We start from the raw sequence: 23511 nt of genomic DNA, 5'->3' as shown, positions 1-23511 counted from the left end.
CCAGTCCCAACAAGCCTGCTCGTATTTCTCAAACTACAGTGCCCCATTCTTTGATTCAGAAAATGCGGTGCCTTGTAAATGAATTGTTAGTAAACACAATATTCCTTGCTTAATAACCCAAAAAAGATGTTGTGAGAATGAATTTGCAGTGATTTAGCGCTTTTCATTATGGAAATGCCATATAAATATTTAACTCTAATGCTTATTTTATTCTAATTTTTTGTTAATCACATTTGCTTAGTTAATACGGCATACTTATGCCAAGTTTTTATTTTATTGCCATAGATTTTACGAATGACGGCAATTGCATGCGGTGTTTTATTTGAAATTAGGTTGATTGCAAAAATTCATGCAGAATCGCCTATTAATTTTAGGGTTTAGTATCTATGCCATTGTACCAGCAAATCCCCCCAACACACACACATACACACATACCTGCACACATACATACACACAACACATTCATGCACACATGCCCATACAATTTTCCACCCGCATATAACACACTGGCACATTGCCTCTTTCTTTAGGGAAAGAACTCTCTCTAGGGGAAGGATTTTTCTTTAAAGGCTCATTCATGCTCTTGAAAGCAGACAAATTTGATTTAGCAGAGCATCCTTCCAAAATTGAGAAAGAAAGAAAAAATAAAGGACGAAGTGGAAAGCATTCAGGGGTATAAACCAATTCCATAGTTTTGTTTTGTTTTGTTTTTGACTCAAAAACTGATAGTATGTGAAATAGAATTCACTTTTCAGGTTAAGTGGTACCTCACCCCTTAGTATAAATCAGTTCTTCCTATCCACTTTCCTTTAGGACAAGAGGGACAAGGGGCATCAAGTGAAGTGGAAAAGGAGATTCTGAAAGGGGTCTCAGCTCTCCTCAGAGATGGCTGCACACTGAAAGAAACTCGGCTTCCATGTTAGGGTTCTGTTTTGGTCAGGATTAACTTCTGCCGACAGTGGCTTAAACAAGAGAGTTTCTTTTTCTCTCATACAAAAGACGTCTATAGAAGACAGTCCAGGTTGGTAAGGAGGCTCCACAGTCATAAGAGATTCTGGTTCCTATCTTATTGCTCTATCATCCACAACTTCTTACCCTTGGTCAAAGATGGCTGCTCAAATTCCAGCCATCATGTCCTCAGTCTGCCAGTAAAAAGGGAAGAAAGGCACTGTCCCTTCATTAATGGATACTTCCCAGAAGTACCATACAACACAACTGCTTGCTTTTCATCGGCCAGAACTTAGTCACACTATCACACCTAACAAAAAGGGTGGCTGGGAAATACTGTCTTCATTCCTGTGATTTGGGGCTCTGCAGAAAATCAGAGGTCCATCTACTAAGGAAGATGGGGGAGAATTAATGTCAAGGGACAACTAGAAGGCTTTACCCACAGGATCGTATATCAGGTCTTGCTAAAATATCTTACTTGTCTGTGACCTGAGTTCTTTTCAGTTTTCTGGATTTCTTTCCAGGCCCAGACATAAAAATCACAAATAAATAAAAGTGATCTAACTCCAAGGCCATTTCCAAAGGAACGCTTTGGAAAGCTCAGACCCCATTCTATGATTGCCTATTAACCCTCCCTTGAAATTTCAGCGGAAATTCTAGAATTGGCTGGGAATGCAGCGAGGGACAACAAGAAGGCCCGGATAGCCCCAAGACACATCCTGCTGGCAGTTGCCAATGACGAGGAACTCAATCAGGTACGTCTGAAGCATTGACACCAGCCACGGAATGGGTTTGCCAAACGCGCTACTGCATGTGGACCTGGCTGGCTAGAAATCCTTCCTGCTACAGTACCCAGTCACATTCACACTAAAAGAGTCAGATCATATGGGAGAAGAACAAATTCTGCTAGCCATATTATTTAGATTCAAAATAAAATTGTCTCTGGAATAGATCCCATTATATATTCTGAGACTTGCCAGAATTTCTTTTCCTCTTTGAAAGCAAGCTCTGTGTGTTGCCGAGGGAAGTGCAGTGCACATATGTTATTCTCTGTACAGTTTCTTCCCCCAAACTTTGTTGATGATTTATTCTGATGAGGGCAGAAGCGTCCTTCTTCATATATCAAAACTAACGCTTTATATTTTAGAGCTGACTCCAAAATCGAGTGAATTCCCACCCCCATGCCCCCCGCCAAAGATGTGCAAGGTAGCAGGTAAATAGTATGAGAATTTTAATTTATGTGTATTTTATAATGTTAACTGTCTGTGGTTAAGAATCAGTTCTTATTTCCAATCCAACATGGGCTGATAATTTCCAAAAATACAATAAAAAATAATTACTAGAAAAATTAAACAAACTACCAGCTACAATTTTTTGTTACTAGATCCAATAGGTATACAAAAACTCTGTCAACTTACTAGACCCTTCCTCATGATTTCTGTACTCTCTTTGTCACAGACAGGTAACTAATAGCTTGTGGACCAGCCTTGGTTGCAGACCACATTTGGAGTAGCGCTGCTATAGAATGTGCAGAATGTATTAGTGTGGTAGTTCATGTTGATTAGTTAAAGTAAACACATATCAGTTGGGAGGTGTGTGGTCACACATATTTTACTGATGGAATGCATGATCAAAGGAGTGGGGCCTGTTGTTAACTGGGTCTAGCCCTTGCATTAACCTTTGTACCTCATTTTGTCAAGCTGTGCTCCCACGTCTGAAGCTCTTTATCCTCGGTTATGTCTGGAATCTCCAAGCTCTGGGCAACATCCCTGATTTCAGCCTCTATACGCTTTCATTTTGCTTTGCTTGTTTTGCTTTCTGTACAAGATCTCGGGATGCCTTGTTACCTACAGAGAAAAGTCCTACCCGTGAGGCAGGGACAACCAGTTAAATCGTGTATTATGCAGTTTCTTTGGAAAGCAGAGACCAGATTTAACGCTTGTTTTGCCAACAGTTAGAACCGTATTAAAGCCAGAACCAACGAGCTCTTTGCTGTCTGAGCTCACGCCTTCTCTCTCTCTTCAGCTGCTAAAAGGAGTGACCATCGCCAGCGGAGGCGTCCTGCCCAGAATTCACCCTGAACTGCTGGCCAAAAAACGAGGGACCAAAGGCAAGTCAGAAACTATCCTCTCCCCTCCCCCAGAGAAAAGAGGAAGGAAGGCCACGTCGGGCAAGAAGGGGGGCAAGAAATCGAAGGCTGCCAAACCACGGACGTCCAAAAAGGTGAGCCCAGTGGCATCTGTGAGCTCAGGACTCACAGAACGGGAGGAAAGTTGAACCATCCAAAGAGAAGGGCGTGGCCAGCATCCCCGAAGGACTGGGGACCCGCCTCAGCTTGGTGCTGGGAGAAAATGATAGGAATGTGTGTGAAAAAGAGTAAAGGGCTGGGCTTCCCTGGTGGCGCAGTGGTTGAGAGTCCGCCTACCAATGCAGGGGACGCGGGTTCGTGCCCCGGTCCGGGAAGATTCGCGGCTGGGCCCCTGAGCCATGGCCGCTGGGCCTGCGCGTCCGGAGCCTGTGCTCCGCGACAGAGAGAGGCCACAACAGTGAGAGGCCCGCGTACCGCAAAAAAAAAAAAAGGCCTTTGAGAGGAGCTCAGATCATCATGCAGGGTCTACTAGAGTTTTCCAAACCCCACATATGGGTGGTTTTCATGTTTCCAGATCCCCTCCACGGACCTCACCAAAATCTCAAGTGAGAGAGCTGATCTGGAACTCTACTTTCCACCTCTCCCCATGTGGCATACTGACACACCTTTAGCTTCCCACAGAGTCGCCTGAGCTCAGCCAATGGCATTTCAGGTGTTTTGGATGAGTAGCTATAGCTCAGAGGCGCCATTTGTGGAGTAATACTTTCATATGCTGCCCAGTACGGCAACTGCTAGCCACGTGTGGCTATTTAAATTTGAATTTAAATTACTGAAAATGAAATCAAATTCAGTTCCTTGGTTGCACCAGCCACATTTCACGTGCTCAACAACGCGGAGCAGCACAAAGATAGAACGTGTCCACGAGGGAATGAAGTTCTGTTGGACAGCGCTGCTTTGGGGGTTGTCAACTTTTCATTCCCCAGACCTCCGTGATGGCAAAAAAGATGGTATAAGAGTTCATTTCTCGGCCGCTGTGCCCCAGGGGAATCCTGGAGAGAAGGGATTCCCCTGGGGCAAATGACCCCACTGGCTTATTATCAGAAGTTGTAGGCGTTGGAAAGAACATACCTGTGTCCAGGTTTGAGCAAAGACTATGGGTACATGCGAACCCCTTAATACACTTGATTTTTGCAGTATCCTTTTGTTTTCCCCATATTGCTGTCCCTTGCTTCCCTCTGTTGAAAACAACAGAACCTAACATCTGACCACTTCCGTTCACATCCAACTTGGTGGTAACCATGGGAAAGATTTCAAAGCCACTTTGGGCTTTTTCTGGATTATTTCTGATGTGTCCTTCTGATTTCTACCAACAGTCCAAACCAAAGGACAGCGATAAAGAAGGAACTTCAAATTCCACCTCTGAAGATGGGCCCGGGGATGGATTCACCATCCTGTCTTCTAAAAGCCTTGTTCTAGGGCAGAAGGTAATAAAGAGAATTGTAATGTGCTGTCATAAAACACTATTGCATTTTTATAACCTACTGTTTACAAGCAGTGAAGCCTCCTTCATCCCTTCCTTCCCTAATATGACTTTCACTCTGGTCTTGAATTATTCATTTTTAAACTAAAAAGCTATGGCAATGTCTGCATTGTGAGGATAAACAAGCTCTTTAGTGCTGAGAATTGTTCATGCTGACACGGGTCAGCCAGAGGTACCCAGAGTGGATCTTTCTGGTCTCCATGCCCCAGATATCTCTTGCTCACCAAAAAAAATCCATAGCTAACTTTCTCAACCAGGCTTTGGGAGGCCTGCTTTACATGGTGTGATGTAATTTATCAAAGAAGGAAAATACAAAGATATGTTCCCTGAATAGCGCTGGTGTTAGAAATGAATTATTTGCTAATAATTCAGTCTGCTTGCCTTTCTAGGCTGCAGAAAGAAAACAAACAAGGTTATACATTTGAAAAGTCTTCAGCAGCACAACAGTAGCCCAGCCAGACATGCAAATAATTCATTCCCATAAGCATAACAGACAATTTATCTACCAAGTCAACTGGGGCTGCAATGTGATACCCGCGGAAACAGTCAGTTAATCATATCGGGTAGCGAATGTTTGCAGCCTGACAGTAGTACGAACCTCTGTTGAAGCAATTGGGAAGAGCATGTTTTGAGAAGAGCATAAACGTGGCGGGTTCCTAATTCATCACTGATGAAAGCAGGGAAGAAAAGAGGTGGAATTTATGTCCACTCCAGGGGCTATCTGTGGTTACGTGATGAATCGCCTTCTCTCCCTTATCTACGGGAGCAAGAAGTTCTAGGTCACATGGGGAGACAATGGAAAATGACTTCCATTCTGCTCAGCTCTGGGCACATGGGGCAGCGTTTCACAAGCATAGCTCCAAGAGGGTGGTCCCAAAAGTCAAGTGTGCAAGACGTAGAGGTCAGAATCCCAGAGCCCCTCACTTCTCTCCAGCAAAGTGGTTGGCTTTACATCCCTGCCTCCACAGGTCTGTGCTGCTCTGGAGAGAATGCAGGGAACCGAGTAGCTTCTTTCAGGAGCTACTCAGAGAATTACGATATCGAACACCAAGGCCACCCGGATGGGAAACAAAGGCATAAGCTATAGGGAAAAGAAAAGGAGGGGAGGTCCCGGTCCTGCCCCCAAAAGGGGAGGCAGATTTGCTGCTAGCCTGAGGGTGAACATCAAATCCACTGAGCTCCAAAGAGCCTGTTGAAAACCACACACCTTGGAAACGTCAGATGGTCGCTCCACGCACAGCCCTTCCTGTTGACACAAGCAATTGAGAGAATGAACAGATGTGAGTAAAACATGAAGATTTTCCATAGGCCTTGATCTCGCCCACCCTCTGCATCTTCTCTTCCCAATGCAGCTGTCCTTGACCCAGAGTGACATCAGCCATATTGGCTCCATGAGAGTGGAGGGCATCGTCCACCCAACCACAGCTGAAATTGACCTCAAGGAAGATATAGGTAAGGTTCTGAGATTTCGGGAGAGGTGCCCTAGAATAGCTGCGGTTCTGGCAAGTTCTCGTGAAGTCGGTCATTGTCAGCTGGATGGCCCCTGCTTGGCGGACCGTGTCGGTCAAGCTCCGCCTTCGTGTGTAATTGAACAGCATTACTAGAGAAAAACTAATTTTGTTTGAGGTCTGCAGATATTTTTGACATTTTTATTGAAGTATTATTCACAGACAGATCATTAATGCACAGCTTGATGAATTTTTCTCCAAGCGAACAAAACTGGGACCAGCACCTTGATCATGAAACAGAACCTTACCAGCACCCCACAAGGCCTCTCATCCCTCGTCCCGGTCACCATTCTCTCCGAGGGTAACCACTATCCTGTCTTCTGTTTTTTAAATTTTTGGCTGCGCCTCGAGGCATGTGGGATCTTAGTTCCCTGAACAGGGATCGAACCTGTGCCCCCTGCAGTGGAAGCACCGAGTCTTAACCACTGGACCACCAGGGAAGTCCCCACCACTATCCTGTCTTCTAACAGCATAGAGGGGTATCATCTGTTTCTGATTTTATATAAATGAAATCATGCAGTATGTCTCCTTTTGTGTCTGTCTCCTTTTGCTTAACTTTGTGAAATCAACCCATGTTGTTGAGTGTGGTTGTAGTTCATTTTCTTTACTGTACAGTATTCCACTGTAGGAATATAACACAGTTTGTTGATCCATTGTACCATTGATGGCACTGGGGCAGTTTCCAACTTGGGCTGTAATGAGTGGTGTTACTCTAAATATTGTTGTACATGTTTGGGGTAAACCTCTACATATATTTTAAGCTGAAATACTGAGAACACCATTGGTAAAAAGGAAATGGACATCTGGAAAAAGTTAGGTGGTCTGTAAGGCTATACACTGAGTTCTTTCACCAGTGGATTGCCACCTGTCCTGCGAGTGGTGGAGGGATCTGTTACTAGGCTAGGTGGAGGAACCTGGAGGCTAAGCTTCCAGGCACTAGAAATAATAATAAGACCATTTAGTCACCATCTCACCGATTTTTACAAAACAGAAATGGGCAAAGAAAGGGTTTTGTCCCTGGGATACAGGGCTTGCTTCTGAGGTAGGTGATTTGGGGCCAATGCTAGCAGCTCAGCCCTGGATGGTAGCTGCCAGGCTCACCTGTGTTTCCCCCTTGGCATCAGAGGCCACTTGCTTTGCTGAAGAGGAAATAAGATAGCATCGGGTGGGGGAAAACAAAAACAACAAACAAACAAACAAAAAAAAACAGTATTACAGAGAAAGAGGATTTCTCTGGGACACAAACAGATGGTGAAAATTCTTCTACTCTTCAAACCCAGCCCAGGCCCTACCAACTGCCCTCAACTCCCTCTGTGTGGAAAGACTCCCCCTCGTGCCCTTAATCTTGAGCTCTGTTTTGAAGTGTGTTCTAGCTTCTCTCAAACAAAACAAGTTTATCTTTTAAAGCTTTACCTTCTTTATCATTTCTATAGTATTTGCATTTTTATATCAGGAAAACTATAAAGATATTTCTGTTTTTTAAAGGGTGGGTGATGATAGGATAAGAAAAACACTGGCATTGAAGTAAAAACTCGAGGTCAGATCCCAGCCTCAGTGGAGGTTCTGGAGCCAGTGTGGGTCTATGCCCTGGATTTAGCTGTGTGACTATAGGCAGTTTTCTTAACCTCTCTGAACCTCAATTTCCTCACGTGTGAGGATAACAATAGTACGTGTCTCATAGAGGTGCTATGAAGATTAAATAAGATAATACAAAGAGGGAGCTTAGCACAGTGCCAGGCTCATAGGCATTTGATAAATGATGGTCTCCTTCATGGTTGCAGAGTTGTTAGAAGGGGTCCCTCTCTTCATGATTCCGTTCTCCACTACTGTCGCCCAAACCAATCTCCCCATGCAGATAAGGCCCTGATTTATTTTTTTAAGACATTATAAGTTATTACAGAAAAGTTCAAGCCTACACAAAAATAGCAGAAGAGTGTAATGAAACCCTACACACCCCATTGCAATCATCATCTACCCATGACCAAGTTCGTTTCAGCTCTACCCCCGCCCACATTCCCCCCACACATATTACCTTACCTGTGAATATTTCAGAATGACAAGGGCTATTTTTTTTACAACATACCATTATCACAAGACCACTATCACAACTAAAAAAAAATTAAATTAATATCTTCAAATATCCAGTGTTCAAATTCCAACTGCATCATAAATGTCAATTATTTTAAATTTGTTTATTTGATTCAGGCTCCAATAAGTTCACACGTTACAATTGGTTGATAAGTCGCTTATAATCCATTGGATCCCCCTTTGTCTCTCTCTTTTTTTCTTAGCAATTTATTTGTTGAAGAAGCTGGGCCGTTTGTCCTGTAGGGTTTCCCACAGTCTGGATTTTGTTGATTCCATCCTCCTAGTGTCATTAAACATGTTTCTTCTCTGCTGCTCTTATAAGTTGGTAGTTGGATCCAGAGGCTTAATTAGATTCAGGTTCAAATACTTTTAGCAAGACTACTTGGGCAGTGATGGAACGTTCTCCCATCAGGAGGAGCCCCACTCTCTCACGATGCTCCTTCTCTAGTTTTGTCCATTCGTTAGGGGTCGCAAAGGGGAGATATTCTAATCCTAGATATTCTAATTCCTTCTTCACTTCTTCACTGGAGGCTTCCACACAGGGGAAGTCCCCTCATCAACTCTACAGGCTACTTTATTCCTAAATGTCTTCAGGGAAGAGGGTGGGCTCACCTTGATTTTTACATGGTCCCATTTGACCTCTGAAAGCAGAGCACAGCAGCCTAGACCTGTTTCCCCTGCTTCTCACAGTGAACTTGGCTACCAGCTTCAGCTACTTGGCCTTCTCCAGGCTTCTGTGACCCAGCAGATCGAAACTGGCCAGGGGTCTGAGGGGCAGAAAGGAGACTTAGAGGCACTTGCCATAGCCTGCGATCACCATAACCAAATTGTGTCACTGAAACCCAAGCACATTAATGGAGAAACCCCTCCACCCCGGCCTCAGTGGAGAGCGATTGCTGGAATCAGTATTTTTCCTAAGTGATCTGCACATCGTACTGTGCCCCTCCAAATATACTTCAGTGTCTGAGTGTGGAGTGGGGAAGCTCCCTCACTCAGTCTCTAGGGAAGCCTCTGAACTGAATAATAATAATAACAATAATAATCATCATCATCTGAATAATTATAACAACTAATAATAATAACCACAAAGAGAGAGAGAGCTGAGACTTGCCCCAGACATCCAGTTCACCAAAGTCATTGGAAGACGAAAATGCATGAGGGGAAATACCTCATCTCCCACCCAAGAGCAGCAGTCATCCTGGTGTGGACAAGACACCCACATGTCGTCTCAGGGGCACGAGGATCCCCTGGTGCACATAAGTGGGGCTCCTGCTGTGCTGGAGGTGGAGTTCTGTCATCTCCTGGGGGTTCCACTTTTCCTCTCTAGAAGCACAACCCTGAAATATGGCGTAGAGAATTGTCCTACCATCAAAACCTCGAGGGATTTCCCAGCAGAAATGTCCTTAGAGATTAGCCTTGCAAAGCTCTGCATCTTCCACTGGAAACCAAGGCCCAAGTTGGGGGAACAACATTCCAGGCTGCCCCGGGTCTGTGTCTGTCCTTTGGCCCCAGGGACTTATAATGCATAGGTGGTGGTGAGATGGGAACAGAACCCCAGAGCTCTCCACTCAGAGGTTCCTGCTAAGCCATCTGTCACCTGGGGCCTGCTCCCCACCCCGCAGCAACAAGGTGGTGGCTGCATCCCCAAGGGTGGCTCTGGGACCCGGCTTAGGAGCTGGTGACAAGAGGCAGGCTGCAGGGTCTGTGAGATCCGCCCCCAGTGTGGAGTGCTGCCATCAAATCAAGACACAGAATTTAATCAGTACTACACGGGTACCGAACCCAGAGATCAGAACACCGGAGCCTCAATTTTTTGAAAAGATCACTTTAGGGTTCGTGTCATGAGACTGCCTTATGGCCAAATCACCCCCTAAAAGGGTCCTTTAACGAGTTTCCATGGAATATGTCAATTGCCAACAATATAACTAGCACTGCTGATGGACTTTGATAGTACTCACAATGGTATAACCTCTTCTCCCATTTTATGCCTCTCCTTATGTTTTTTCTTATGCTTCCTTTTTGCTTTCAAGAGGGATCCATCTTTTATATCTCCAGTATCATTTTCCTCTTCAGTAGAGACTTCTAATTCTAAATTAAATATCAAGTTAAGAAATAAAGACATAAGTTAAGGAAAATGAAAATCTTATTTACCTTAAAGTTATAAATACCTTTGCTTTCTTTGCAAACTTTTTTTTTTTTTTTTTTTTTTGGCCGTGCTGTGCGGCTTGTAGGATCTTAGTTCCCCGACCTGGGATTGAACCCAGGTGAAAGCGCCAAGTCCTAACAACCAGACTGCCAGGGAATTCCCTCTTTGCAAACTTCTGAAGCTTCTTTTTTATTGTTGTCTTTTTGGGTCATATTTTTCTAAATAGATCTTTAATGGAGTATAATTGCTTCACAATACTGTGTTAGTTTCTGTTGCACAACAAAGCGAATCAGCCATATGCATACACATGTCCCCATAACCCCTCCCTCTTAACCCTCCCTCCCATCTTCCCTACCCCACCCCTCCAGGTCATCGCAAAGCACCAAGCCGATCTCCCTGTGCTATGCTGCTGCTTCCCACCAGCCAACTATTTTACATTCGGTAGTGTAGTCGATGCTACTCTCACTTCGCGTCAGCTTCGCCCTCCCACCCCATGTCATCAAGTCCATTCTCTATGTCTACCTCTTTATTCCTGCCCTGCAACTAGGTTCATCAGTACCTTTTTTTTTTTTTAGATTCCATATATATGCATTAGCATACAGTATTTGTTTTTCTCTTTCTGACTTACTTCACTCTGTATGACAAACTCTAGGTCCATCCACCTCACTACAAATAACTCAATTTCATTTCCTTTTGTGGCTCAGTAATATTCCATTGTATATATGTGCCACATCTTCTTTATCCATTCTTCTGTCGATGGACATTTAGGTTGCTTCCATGTCCTTGCTATTGTAAATAGTGCTGCAATGAACCTGTGGTATATGTCTCTTTTTCGATTATGGTGTTCTCAGGGTATATGCGCCGTAGTGAGATTGCTGGGTCATATGGTAGTTCTATTTTTAGTTTTTTAAGGAACCTCCATACTGTTTTCCATAGTGGCTATATCAATTTACATTCCCACCAACAGTGCAGGAGGGTTCCCTTTTCACCACACCCTTTCCAGCATTTATTGTTTCTAGATTTTTTGATAATGGCCATTCTGACCGGCGTGAGGTGATACCTCATTGTGGTTTTGATTTGCATTTCTCTAATAATTAGTGATGTTGAGCATCTTTTCATGTGCCTCTTGGCCATTTGTATGTCCTCCTTGGTGAAATGTCTATTTAGGTCTTCCACCCATTTTTTAACTGGATTATTTGGTTTTTTGATATTGAGCTCCATGAGCTGTTTATATATTTTGGAGATTAATCCTTTGTCTGTTGTTTCATTTGCAAATATTTTCTCCCATTCTGAGGGTTGTCTTTTTGTCTTGCTTATGGTTTCCTTTGCTGTGCAAAAGCTTTTAAGTTTAATTAAGTCCCATTTGTTTATTTTTGTTTTCATTTCCATTACTCTAGGGGGTGGGTCAAAAATGATCTTGCTGTGGTTTATGTCAAAGAGTGTTTTTCCTATGTTTTTCTCTAAGAGTTTTATAGTGTCTGGTCTTACATTTAAATCTTTAATCCATTTGGAGTTTATTTTTGTGATGTTAGGTAGTGTTCTAATTTCATTCTTTTACATGTAGCTGTCCAGTTTTCCCAACACCACTTATTGAAGAGGCTGTCTTTTCTTCATTGTATGTCCTTGCCTCCTTTGTCATAAATTAGGTGCCCATACGTGCATGAGTTTATCTCTGGGCATTCTATCCTGTACCATTGATCTCTATGTCTGTTTTTGTGCCAGTACCATATTGTCTTGATTACTGTAGCTTTGTGGTATAGTTTGAAGTTGGGGAGCCTGATTCCTCCAACTCTGTTTTTCTTTCTCAAGATTGCTTTGGCTATTCGGGGTCTTTTGTGTTTCCATAACAATTGTAGGGCTCCCCTGGTGGCACAGTGGTTGAGAGTCCGCCTGCTGATGCAGGGGACACAGGTTTGTGCCCCGGTCCGGGAAGATCCCACATGCTGCAGAGCGGCTGGGCCTGTGAGCCGTGGCTGCTGAGCCTGCGCGTCCAGAGCCTGTGCCCCGCAATGGGAGAGGCCACAACAGTGAGAGGCCCACGTACCGCAAAAAAAAAAAAAAGAATTGTAAAATTTTTTGTTCTGATTCTGTGAAGAATGCATTGGTAGTTTGATAGGGATTGCGTTGAATCTGTAGATTGCTTTGGGTAGTATAGTCATTTTCACAATGTGGATTCTTCCAATCCAAGAACATGGTATATTTCTCCATCTATTTATGTCATCTTTGATTTCTTTCATCAGTGTTTTACAGTTTTCTGAGTACAAGTCTTTCGCCTCCTTATGCAGGTTTATTCCTAGGTATTTTATTCTTTTTGTTGCAATGGTAAATGTGAGTGTTTCCTTAATTTCTCTTTCTGATTTTTCATTGGTGGTGTATAGGAATGCCAGAGATTTCTGTGTATTACTTTTGTATCCTGCAACCTTACCAAATTCCTTGATTAGTTCTAGTAGTTTTCTGGTGTCATCTTTAGGATTTTCTATGTATAGTGTCATGTCATCGGCAAACAGTGACAGTTTTACTTCTTCTTTTCCAATTTGTATTCCTTTTATTTCTTTTTCTTCTCTGATTGCTGTGGCTAGGACTTCCAGACTATGTTGAATAAGAGTGGCGAGAGTGGACATCCTTGTCTTGTTCCTGATCTTAGTGGAAAAGCTTTCAGTTTTTCACCCTTGAGTATGATGCTTGCTGTTGGGTTTGTCATATACATTTATATGTTGAGTTAGGTTCCCTCTATGCCCATTTTCTGGAAAGTTTTTATCATAAGTGGGTGTTGAATTTTGTCAAAAGCTTTTTCTGCATCTATTGAGATGATCATATGGTTTTTATTCCTTAATCTGTTATTATGGTGTATCACATTGATTGATTTACGTATATTGAAGAATCCTTGCAGCCCTGGGATAAATCCCATTTGATCATGGTGTATGATCCTTTTAATGTGCTGTTGGATTCTGTTTGCTAGTATTTTGTTCAGGATTTTTGCATCTATGTTCATCAGTGATATTGGTCTATAATTTTCTTTTTTGTGTGGTATCTTTTTCTGGTTTTGGTATCAGGGTGATGGTGGCTTCATAGTATGAATTTGGGAGTGTTTCTCCCTCTGCAATTTTTTGGTAGTGTGAGAAGGATCAGTGTTAGCTCTTCTCTAAATGTTTGATAGAATTTGCTTGTGAAGCCATCTGGTCCTGGACTTTTGTTTGTTGGAAGATTTTTAATTATGGTTTCAATTTCGCTACTTGTGATAGGTCTGTTTATATTTTCTAATTCTTCCTGGTTCAGTCTTAGAAAATTGTACCTTTCAAAGAATTTGTCCATTTCTTCATGGTTGTCCATTTTATTGGCATCTAGTTGTTTGTAGTAGTCTCTTATAATCCTTTGTATTTCTGCAGTGTCAGCTGTGATCTCTCCGTTTTCATTTCTAAATTTATTGATTTGCGTCCTCTCCCTTTTATTCTTGATGAGTCTGGCTAAGTGTTTATCAATTTTGTTTATCTTCTCAAAGAACCAGCTTTTAGTTTTATTGATCTTTGCTATTGTTTTCTTTGTTTCTATCTCATTTATTTCTGCTCTGACCTTTATGATTTCTTTCCTTCTACTGACTTTGGGTTTTCTTTGTTCTTCTTTCTCTAGTTGCTTTAGGTGTAAGGTTAGACTGTTTATTTGAGATTTTTCTTGTTTCTTGAGGTGAGATTGAATGGCTATAAACTTCCCTCTTAGAACTGCTTTTGCTGTGTCCCATAGGTTTTATGTTGTCACGCTTTCATTGTCATTTGTTTCTATGTATTTTGTTATTTTTTCTTTGATTTCTTCAGTGATCTCTTGGTTATTTAGAAGTGCACTATTTAGCCTCCATGTATTTGTGTTTTTTACATTTTTTTTTCCTGTAATTGATTTCCATTGTGGTCAGAAAAGATGCTTGATACGATTTCAATTTTTAAAAATTTTCCAAGGCTTGATTTGTGACCCAAGATGTGATCTATCCTGGAGAATGTTCCATGTGCACTTGAGAAGACAGTGTATTCTGCCACTTTTGGGTGGAATGTTCTATAAATATCAATTAAATCTATCTGGTCTGTTGTATCAGTTAAAGCTTCTGTTTCTTAATTTATTTTCTGTTTGGATGCTCTGTACATTGGTATAAGTGGGGTATTAAAGTCCCCTACTATTAATGTGTTACTCTTGATTTCTCCTTTCATGGTTGTTAGCATTTGCCTTATGTATTGAGGTGCTCCTGTGTTGGGTGCATAAACATTTATAATTGTTATATCTTCTTCTTGGGTTGATCCTTTGATCATTATGTAGTGTCCCTCCTTATCTCTTGTGACAGTCTTTATTTTAAAGTCTATTTTATCTGATACTAGTATTGCTAGTATCAGATACTAGCAATATCAATCCAGCTGTGATTAACATTTTGGGAAAGTAACTCCTATGATACATTAGAAGCAATATAAAATAAAATAAAATATTAAATAATTCTTTAAAACAAAAGAGTTTGCTAAAATCGAAGTCCCACTGGACAGAAGCCCAGGGACCCCTGTCACCAGTGACCACTGGCAAACAGGATTTCAATTGCAAAGTTTGATTCCTACTTTCTAAGCAATTTTTTTAAGGCCTAGTAAAACTCTGTCAGTGTAATTAATGACTGAAAAGAGCAACCACAATGGATTTCCATTGTTTCCTTCACAGGTAAGGCCTTGGAAAAGGCTGGGGGGAAAGAGTTCTTGGAAACAGTAAAGGAGCTTCGCAAGTCCCAGGGCCCTTTGGAAGTAGCTGAAGGTAAGTGTGGAATCAGGCCATGTTCCCTGCACAGCCTCACCACCTTCCCCTCCAGCATAACATGCTCCACGCACATTCAGTTTGCAGAGCAAAAGAGGCCATAACCAATCAGGAAGCTATTTTAGCATCTCTCAGATAATTTGAGCAGGCCTGCGTAGATCATTTCGTACACTTTGGGGACTATAAAGTGTCTGGATAGTTCAAGCCAATTTGCATCCCAGCTCACCCCAAAATGGTCTAGAGCAATTGGGTAACTTTGTGTGTGTGTGGAAAATACACATGACAAAATTTACCATTGTAACCTTCAAACATTGTACAATGTGGTGGCATTGAGTACACTCAGTGCTCTTCTCCATCACCACTATCTAGTCCCAGAACTTTTTATCACCTTCTGTGGAAACCCCATACCCATCAAGTAGTCACGTCGTCCCTCCCCCAACCCCTGGCAGCCACTAGTCCGCCTTCTGTTTTGATGGATTTGCCTCTTCTGGATGTTTCATGTAAGTGGAATCGTATAAATATGTGATCTTCTGTGTCTGGCTTCTTTCACTTAAAATGTTTTCAAGGTTCATCCATGTTGTACCGTGTATCAGCACTTCATTCCTTTCTATGACTGAATACTATTCCATTTGTTTATCCATTCATCATTTGGGTTGTTTCCACCTTTGGCTCTTGTGAATAGAGCTGCTCTGAACATTTGTGCACAGGTTTTTGTTTGAACGCTTATTTTCAAGAATATTGGGTAACTTTTTGACAGGCGGGCCCAACTTCAGATCCGTGTACCCGCCGACCTCCAGGAACCATCTAGTCAGTGCCAAGTGCTGCCCTGGTGCTGGGGCTCCAAAGACAAATAAAACCCACTCCTGCCCTCAAGCACTGGACAGTCGAGGAGGAGAAAGAGACACACAAGTGGGGCACAGAGAGGGAGCCATGCTCTCTGCTTGGGGGAGCTGGGGAGGCGCCAGGGAGGATATAAGACCTGTGTGTGAGAAGGCTCAGTCAGGAGCAGCAGGGAGAAAGAGAGGAATGGCGGTCAGAGATGAGCCTTGCCCTTGGGCTGTGCTAAGGGTCTGGATTTGACCCTATACAGATGAGGGTAGGAGCTGGGGAATGTGATGATCAGATTTGATAGTTAGAAAAGTAATGGGGCTTCCGGTCAAGACAGAACATGAGTCTGCACTTTACAGTCTGCACATACCACTCCCCATACGATGATAGATAGAATTTCCTTTTTAAAATTTTAAGACAGAGCCACACTGAAATATAAAATAAATATTCAGGACTTCCCTGGCGGTCCAGTGGTTAAGATTCCACACTCCCAATGCAGGGAGCACGGGTTCGGTCCCGGGTCAAGGAACTAAAATCCCATGTGCCGCACGGCGTGGCTAAATAAATAAATAAATAAACATCCATGTGGACAGAGAAGAGCTGCAGGCAGCAGCAGCAGGGGGACGTGGAAGCCGCGGGCTGGGCTCCAGGTCTGGTAACATGCAGAGCCATCAGGAGGTCAACTCTTACCTGCTGATGGGAACGGAGTCACCTCACGCTTGGAGGGGACCAGAGCCAGGCTCGCTGCTCAAAGCAAGGGCTGGATGCAACTCCCAAGCTCTTACAGGAAGCCAAGGCTCTGACCGCCACCCAGGGCTATGGCTCGTGTGAACTCTGTTTTCTAGAGTAGCAGAAGGGAGCAGAGAGCCCCTCGCCCAGGCCCAGGGCCACGTGGCCCACTGGCTCAGTGTCTGGATCTACCGCCTCCCCTATATGACCATGAGACAGAGCCCTGAATCATCCTTGTAGGACAGGATCCTAACTGCGGGGGTCTTGCAAACTGCCTGATGGGGTGGGAAGGAGAGAAAAATAGCTTCTCTACATAGAGTGAGAGCCTCCAACACGCTTCTAAACAGTTCCAGAGGCAGAAAATAGGAGGTAGAGAGGCAATATGTGAAAAGATGAAGAGATACAAACTACTGTGTGTGAAATAAATAAGCTACAAGGATATATTGTACAACACAGGGAATACAGCCAATGTAGCCAATATTTTATAATAACTTTAAATGAAGTGTAATCTGTAAAAATTTTGAAGCACTACGTTGCGCACCAGCAACTAACATGTTGTAAATCAACTATCCCTCAATTTAAAAACAACAACAAAAAAGATCATGGCTGAGAATTTTCCAGAATTAAACCCACGAGTCCTCAGGTTGAAAACACTGAGTACATGAAATCAAAATAAATCCAAATCCTGGCCCATCAGGAATTCCCTGGTAGTCCAGTGGTTAGGACTCCACGCTTTCACTGCTGAGGGCCCGAGCTCAATCCTGAGAAAGATCCTGAAAGCCACATGGTGTGGCTAAACCAAAAACAAACCCAAAAAAACCAAACAAAACCTGGCCCATCGTGGTGACATCTCTAAAGTTGAAAAATCAAGAGAAACCTGAAAAGCAACCCAACGAACCCAACTGGTTCTCCTGACAGCCGACTTCTCATCAGCAACAAAGGATGCTTGGAGACAGAAAAGAAGTATCTTCAAAGCACTGAGGGGAAAAACTGTCAACTAAGAAGTCCATGTATTACTTTGTTATTATTCAACAGGGAGGGTGAAAGATGCAGAATTACAGACATGCAAAAACTGAGAGTCAGAAGCCCTCAGACTCTTGCTGAAAGGACCACAGAGGCCTCACTGGGAGAAACAGAAGTGAATCCAGAAGGAAGGAGAGGGCTGTAGGAAACAAGCAGGAGCTAAGAAATCGGGGCATATCTGTCAGCTCTAAGTATCCATGGCCCTGGGGCCAAACAGTGGTAGCTCCCTGGGAAGAAGGGATTGGTGAGGGTGAATCTGGAAAAGGGGAGACAGTTCATCAGGGTCTAACACCATATTTCATTTAATTTCAAAACACCATCCGTTGTAAGATATGCCCTTATTGTAAGAAAGAATAAATTTCCAAGATGGAGTGTCCAGTAGGAGACCCCACACAAAGCCAGGACACATTCAGTTTAAGAGCTAGCAAGACATGAACGACCATGCAGAAAGGGCAGCAAATACCTTTTTTTTTTCTTAATAAATTTATTTACTTATTTTTGGCTGTGTTAGGTCTTCATTGCTGGGCGCAGGCTTTCTCTAGTTGTGGCGAGCAGGGGTTACTCTTCCTTGCTGTGCGCAGGCTTCTCATTGCGGTGGCTTCTCTTGTTGCAGAGCATGGGCTCTAGGCACACGGGCTTCAGTAGTTGTGGCTCGCGTGCTCTAGAGCGCAGGCTCAGTAGCTGTGGCGCGTGGGCTTAGTTGCTCCGTGGCACGTGGGATCTTCCTGGACCAGGGCTTGAACCCATGTCCCCTGCATTGGCAGGTGAATTCTTAACCACTGTGCCACCAGGGAAGCCCCAAGTACCTGTCTTGACCTTGGCATTGGGTGGACAGAGGGGGACAAAAAAACCTCACTAGGGAACTTGAACCACAAGCTGGTACTCCTGTGGATTTGCAGCTGAATCCACTGCGGCCCAAAAACTTCAATCAGGAAAGTTAGTGGGACATGACCTGGGTATGGTAGGGTCCCCAGGTGACACAGAAGCAAATGCAACTTCCCTCTGGAAGAACTCATCTCAGTCCAAGCCCACAGCCATTGTAAAATGCATCCTGATTCCAGCCAGGAAGGTGGATGGGACAGGGGTGGGAGGTGGCGGTAGAAATGAAGCAGATGGGCCTGGAATGAGACAAGTCAGAGGAAACCGACAGGTGGTGCCGGCGACAGAGATGGAGAAAGGGGAATCAGGCTTTGGGAGTGAATGATGATTTTCTTGGGCACAGGTTGGACCTGGGGCACCAGCAATGTCACTGGTAAGCAGGGGGTGAAAACTGAGGACGAAAATGGTTTGCAGATGGCTGTTTAAAAGCCAGGGCCAAGCACGTCGGGCAGCAGAGAGAAGAGCACCGGGCCTCGGCGGGCAGGGGGAAGAGGGGCTGTTGCAGGAACCTGAGACAGGAGGAAAAGCACAGTGTCGCGGAGACCAAGGATTAGCAGCAGCAGCTTCCCAGCCAGACAAGGGGCCACCCTGCAGTCCCCTTCGCTGTGGTGACCCTGAGAAGGTGGGCTCGCCTGAGGAAAGGTTCTGGAGGCCCTTTGCAGCTGCACTGCCATCCTCAGAGCATGGTCCTCACCAGGTGACATCACATCACATAAAGAGTATTAGCAGATGCTTCTACCAAATATCAGTGTCCCAAGCCCCGAGATCACTTGACCTTGACCTTGGCACCTGTAAAGAACACTATAAATTCTTACAACTACAAGCCATTTCCAGTTGCCATGGAAATACTTTGTTTTAGGCTGATGTGCTATCATGGACTACCTTCAAAATCTAGTGTAAATAGCGGACGTCAGAAGGATGAGAAGGCGTGCCATTTTTTTCCTGATTAAATGTTTGACTTAACATTGCTGTTAGTGGTATATTCCTCTTATTTAAAATGACTTTAGGGCTTCCCTGGTGGCGCAGTGGTTAAGAATCTGCCTGCCAATACAGGGGACACAGGTTCAAGCCCTGGTCCAGGAAGATCCCACATGCCACGAAGCAACTAAGCCCATGCGCCACAACTACTGAGCCTGCCCTCTAGAGCCCGTGAGCCACAGCTACTGAGCCCGCGTGCCACAACTCCTGAAGCCCGTGCGCCTAGAGCCTGTGCTCTGCAACAAGAGAAGCCACTTCAATGAGAAGCCTGCGCACGGCAAGGAAGAGTAGCCCCTGCTCACCGCAACTAGAGAAAGCCCACGCGCAGCAACGAAGACCCAATGCAGCCAAAAATAAAATAAATAAATTTATTTAAAAAAATAAACTGACTTTAACATTAAAAAGAATATCATTCAAGGGCTTCCCTGGTGGTCCAGTAGGTAGGACTCCACACTCCCAATGCATGGGTTCCGGGTTCAATCCCTGGTCAGGGAACTAGATCCCACATGCCACAACTAAGACCCGGCACAGCCAAATAAACAAATAAATATTAAAAAAAAAAAAATACCATTCAGCTGGTAACATGATCATTACCCGGTGTGTAAAGAGTTGGAATCTCTCCAGCACATGAGAGCAGTAAGGGCCTCAGGGAATTTGCCCCAAGCAGGAAGGGCCCATCCCCAGGGTACTGGGTTCCCTTGGACTACAAGGCCGACAGGGACGTTCCGTTTCTGGTGTGCAAATGTACAAGGTCATAGAGTCAACCAGTCATGCCCACTGCCTCCTCAATATTTATATTGACTGATTCCTTCACTCACTCATTCACTAATCAGATGGTTGGCGCCAGCTGGGCACTGGGAAGGCGAGGCGTTCACAGCCGTAGCTGACAGGCGGGGGACGCCCCTTGCATCTGTCTCCACCAGCCCTGGCATGTGCAGTCACAGCCTCTCCAGCACTGTGGGCGTCACTAGGAAACACAGCTCACATGCTGGGCGGGCATCATATATTTCAAATAAGTCTTTCAAACCAACCCCACACACAGCCCTAAAACAGACACACATAAATTTGTTACAAACACAGCCCGTAGCGGCCACAGCCTGCCTGAACTCCCGCAGGCTCCCAGAGCCTGGCCACTGCGGGAGGGTTGGGGACCTTTGCTACACCCGGCTCCTTGAGTGGCACAGAGCCCCAGCTCCACAAGGTGGGCAGCTTAGGGGCAAGCAGCATGTGGGGTCAGAGTGGCCAGTGGATCAGGCCCAGCCCCTTCTCCAGGGATCAACGGCCACAGGGACTTCCCGGGTGTTTCTCATTATCAGCTCTGTCACTGATGGGAAACAGGTTTGGGGGTGGGGTGAAAAATAAAAGTAGGGAGTATGAACTGAAATTATGAGACAAGGCAGGCATAATCCAATTTCACAACCCGCTGTGAACACTTGCTCCCTGTAGGCTCCTCAGGTATGTAGAGATGATCGAAAGGGCAGTCCCTGTCTGAGGATGCGTACAACCCAGTAGATCGGTTCTAAATTTATGGAGGGTCCTCAAATCACCAAGCGCAAGGCCTGCATCAGACCTACCAAGTCAGGATCTCAGACGGGGCAAGAAGGGAGGGCTTGTCCATTTTTAAAAAGCCGTTGCATTGGTTTCCAATCGCTGCTCTAACAAATTAGCACAAACTTGGTAGCAACAAACAACACAAGTGTACTGTGTTAGCGTTCTGGAGTCAGAAGTCCACAATGAGTCTTTTTTTTTTTATAACCTTTATTTTTTTAGGCAGTTTTTTTGTCTGTTTGTTTTGGCCACGCTGCGCAGCTTGCAGGACCTTAGTTCCCCGACCAGGGATTGAACCCACGCCCTCGGCGCAGTCCTAACCACTGGACCGCTAGGGAATTCCCCACAATGAGTCTTAAGAAGCCAAAATCGAGGTGCTGGCAGGGCTGGTTCCTTCTCAGAGCAGCCGTCCCTTGCCTGTTCCGGCTTCTAGGCTCCTGCATTCCTTGGCTCCTGGACGCATCACTCCAACTCCTGTTCCTTCATCACAGCGCCTTCTCCTACCTTTGACTTCCCTGCCTCCCTCTTATTAGGACCTGTGTGATTACACTTAGGGCTCAACTGGAGAGTCCAGGGTAAACTTCTCATCTCACAATCCTTCACTTAATCACACCAGCAAAGACCCTTTTGCCATGTAAGGAAACATTCACAGTTTCCAGGGATCAGAGTCGATTCCACTGTGTACCTTTGATTAGGAGTCACCTAACCTGTGGCCAGGAGGCAGACCATGTAAGAGTGTGTGACATGCTGTCACATCAGCCTTCAGTGTGTTTACCCAAAGCTTGTGCCAACTGTCAAAAGCAATTCTGATACGGCTCCTACTCTCTTAAGAGGGACACAGGCGATTGAGCCTAACCCCCCGGCTTAAGGTGAAGACGTAGGAAATAACCTGCGGCATTTCTCTGTCGTGTCCCAGCCGCCGTCAGCCAGTCCAGCGGACTTGCAGCCAAATTCGTCATCCACTGTCACATCCCTCAGTGGGGCTCCGACAAATGTGAAGAACAGCTTGAAGAGACCATCAAAAACTGCCTGTCGGCAGCAGAGGACAAGAAGCTGAAGTCGGTGGCGTTCCCGCCCTTCCCCAGCGGCAGGTAAGATGTTCTCCTCCAGGGGGGTGGCAAGGGTGCTGGGTCCGCTTGTCCAGCCTTCTCGCTGGGGACCAGCTGCTCCCCGACTTGGTCACATCCAGTCTGGCCATCCCAGAGGACGTGACCAAGGGCTGCCAGCACAGCCAAGCACGTTGACCAGGCGATAGAGCAAGAGACGCAGTTTCCATCCTTCAAAATGCAGGGAGAGGGCTTCCCTGGTGGCGCAGTGGTTGAGAGTCCGCCTGCCGATGCAGGAGACACGGGTTCGTGCCCCGGTCCGGGAAGATCCCACATGCCGCGGAGCGGCTGGGCCCGTGAGCCATGGCCGCTGAGCCTGTGCGTCCGGAGCCTGTGCTCCGCAATGGGAGAGGCCACAACAGTGAGAGGCCCGCGTACCGCAAAAAAAAAAAAAAAAAAAAAAAAAATGCAGGGAGAAAGCCCATTCTGGGAGGAGCAGGAGGCAGAGTTCTCTTCTGAGAGCCTTCTGAGAGCCACGTTCCTGCCAGCTATCCCAGTCTAGAGCACTGGATCCGAAACACCAGCCTCAAAGGCACTTGCTCCTCCAAGTGTGGTCCACAGACCAGCAGCGGAGAGCCCATGGGGTTAGGATGCCAATCGCAGAATCCCCAGGGGATTCCGGTGCTGCTCTGGGGCTGGGAGAGCCTCGAGGCTGAGGCTGGAGAAGTGAAAGGCTCTCAGCAAGGGCTTGCTTTTAGGGGTTGAAGAAATGATTGCTCTAATTGCCACAGACCCCGACTGGGCATGGGAGCAGTATTTCAGGTAAATAATGAGGCTGTCTGCCCTCACGTGTAGCAGGGCCTCTCCCCTCACGCTCACAGCCAGTGTGAGTTATTGCTTTAATTTTGAACACCCTTTCTCCTGAGAAGCCCCTCTGTAGCGCAGATATGATTTGCACTCTGAAGATATTCTGTTACAGCCGAGTCACAGGAAGGCGAAGAAGGAAGGAATGACGCCTAGCTTCCTGCCGTAATCCTATCTCAACCTGAGCAGGCAGCGTTGGGTCTCCACAGCCTGGCCTGGAGGCACTGCGGGTTGAATTCTTTGCATAGCTGGGCCCACGTGCCGAGATGTTCTGGGCTTGGGACGGGGCAGCCGAGTGAGAAGAATTCTTATTAGGCGGGCCAATCCTGGACCCGCCCAAGGGGCTTGGTGGCTGACCCCAAATGACCAGGGGTGTCACAATGGCTGCGTCCCTGGCGCACAGCTCCACCATGGCATCCTGGGGCTTTTGGGGCCCTGCCCAGAATCGTCACTGCTCAAATTACATTGGCACGTCCACACAGGTTAGCGAGAGGAACACGAAATGCATGAAACAGGAATTAATG

The 23511-nt window shown here is 45.3% G+C and overlaps 2 protein-coding genes across 4 annotated transcripts in view; one reads left to right on the top strand and one right to left on the bottom strand.

Moving 5' to 3' along the window:
- The window catches only part of MACROH2A2 (macroH2A.2 histone), a 53635-nt gene that overhangs the window by 28415 nt on the left and 1709 nt on the right, over positions 1 to 23511 (top strand). The window contains exons 3-8 of one of the 2 annotated variants that reach the window (XM_060286752.1): positions 1597 to 1703; positions 2974 to 3171; positions 4411 to 4521; positions 5930 to 6034; positions 15008 to 15092; positions 21994 to 22168. In XM_060286752.1, the coding sequence (XP_060142735.1) occupies positions 1597 to 1703; positions 2974 to 3171; positions 4411 to 4521; positions 5930 to 6034; positions 15008 to 15092; positions 21994 to 22168 (781 nt within the window). The remainder of the gene's footprint in view (positions 1 to 1596; positions 1704 to 2973; positions 3172 to 4410; positions 4522 to 5929; positions 6035 to 15007; positions 15093 to 21993; positions 22169 to 23511) is intronic. The other variant, XM_030862472.2, reaches the window with a different exon arrangement.
- Positions 8197 to 23511, bottom strand: part of AIFM2 (AIF family member 2) — a 33266-nt gene continuing 17951 nt past the window's right edge. The window contains exons 9-10 of one of the 2 annotated variants that reach the window (XM_060286750.2): positions 10132 to 10261; positions 8197 to 9510 (exon numbers count right to left, since the gene is read on the bottom strand). In XM_060286750.2, the coding sequence (XP_060142733.1) occupies positions 9468 to 9510; positions 10132 to 10261 (173 nt within the window). In that variant the 3' untranslated portion in view covers positions 8197 to 9467. The remainder of the gene's footprint in view (positions 9511 to 10131; positions 10262 to 23511) is intronic. The other variant, XM_060286749.2, reaches the window with a different exon arrangement.

The sequence above is a fragment of the Globicephala melas genome, chromosome 16, assembly GCF_963455315.2.
Source record: "Globicephala melas chromosome 16, mGloMel1.2, whole genome shotgun sequence".
Classification (NCBI taxonomy): domain Eukaryota; kingdom Metazoa; phylum Chordata; class Mammalia; order Artiodactyla; family Delphinidae; genus Globicephala; species Globicephala melas.
The sequence above is the reverse complement of the archived record's forward strand: the minus strand, read 5'-3'. Positions and strand labels throughout refer to the sequence as shown.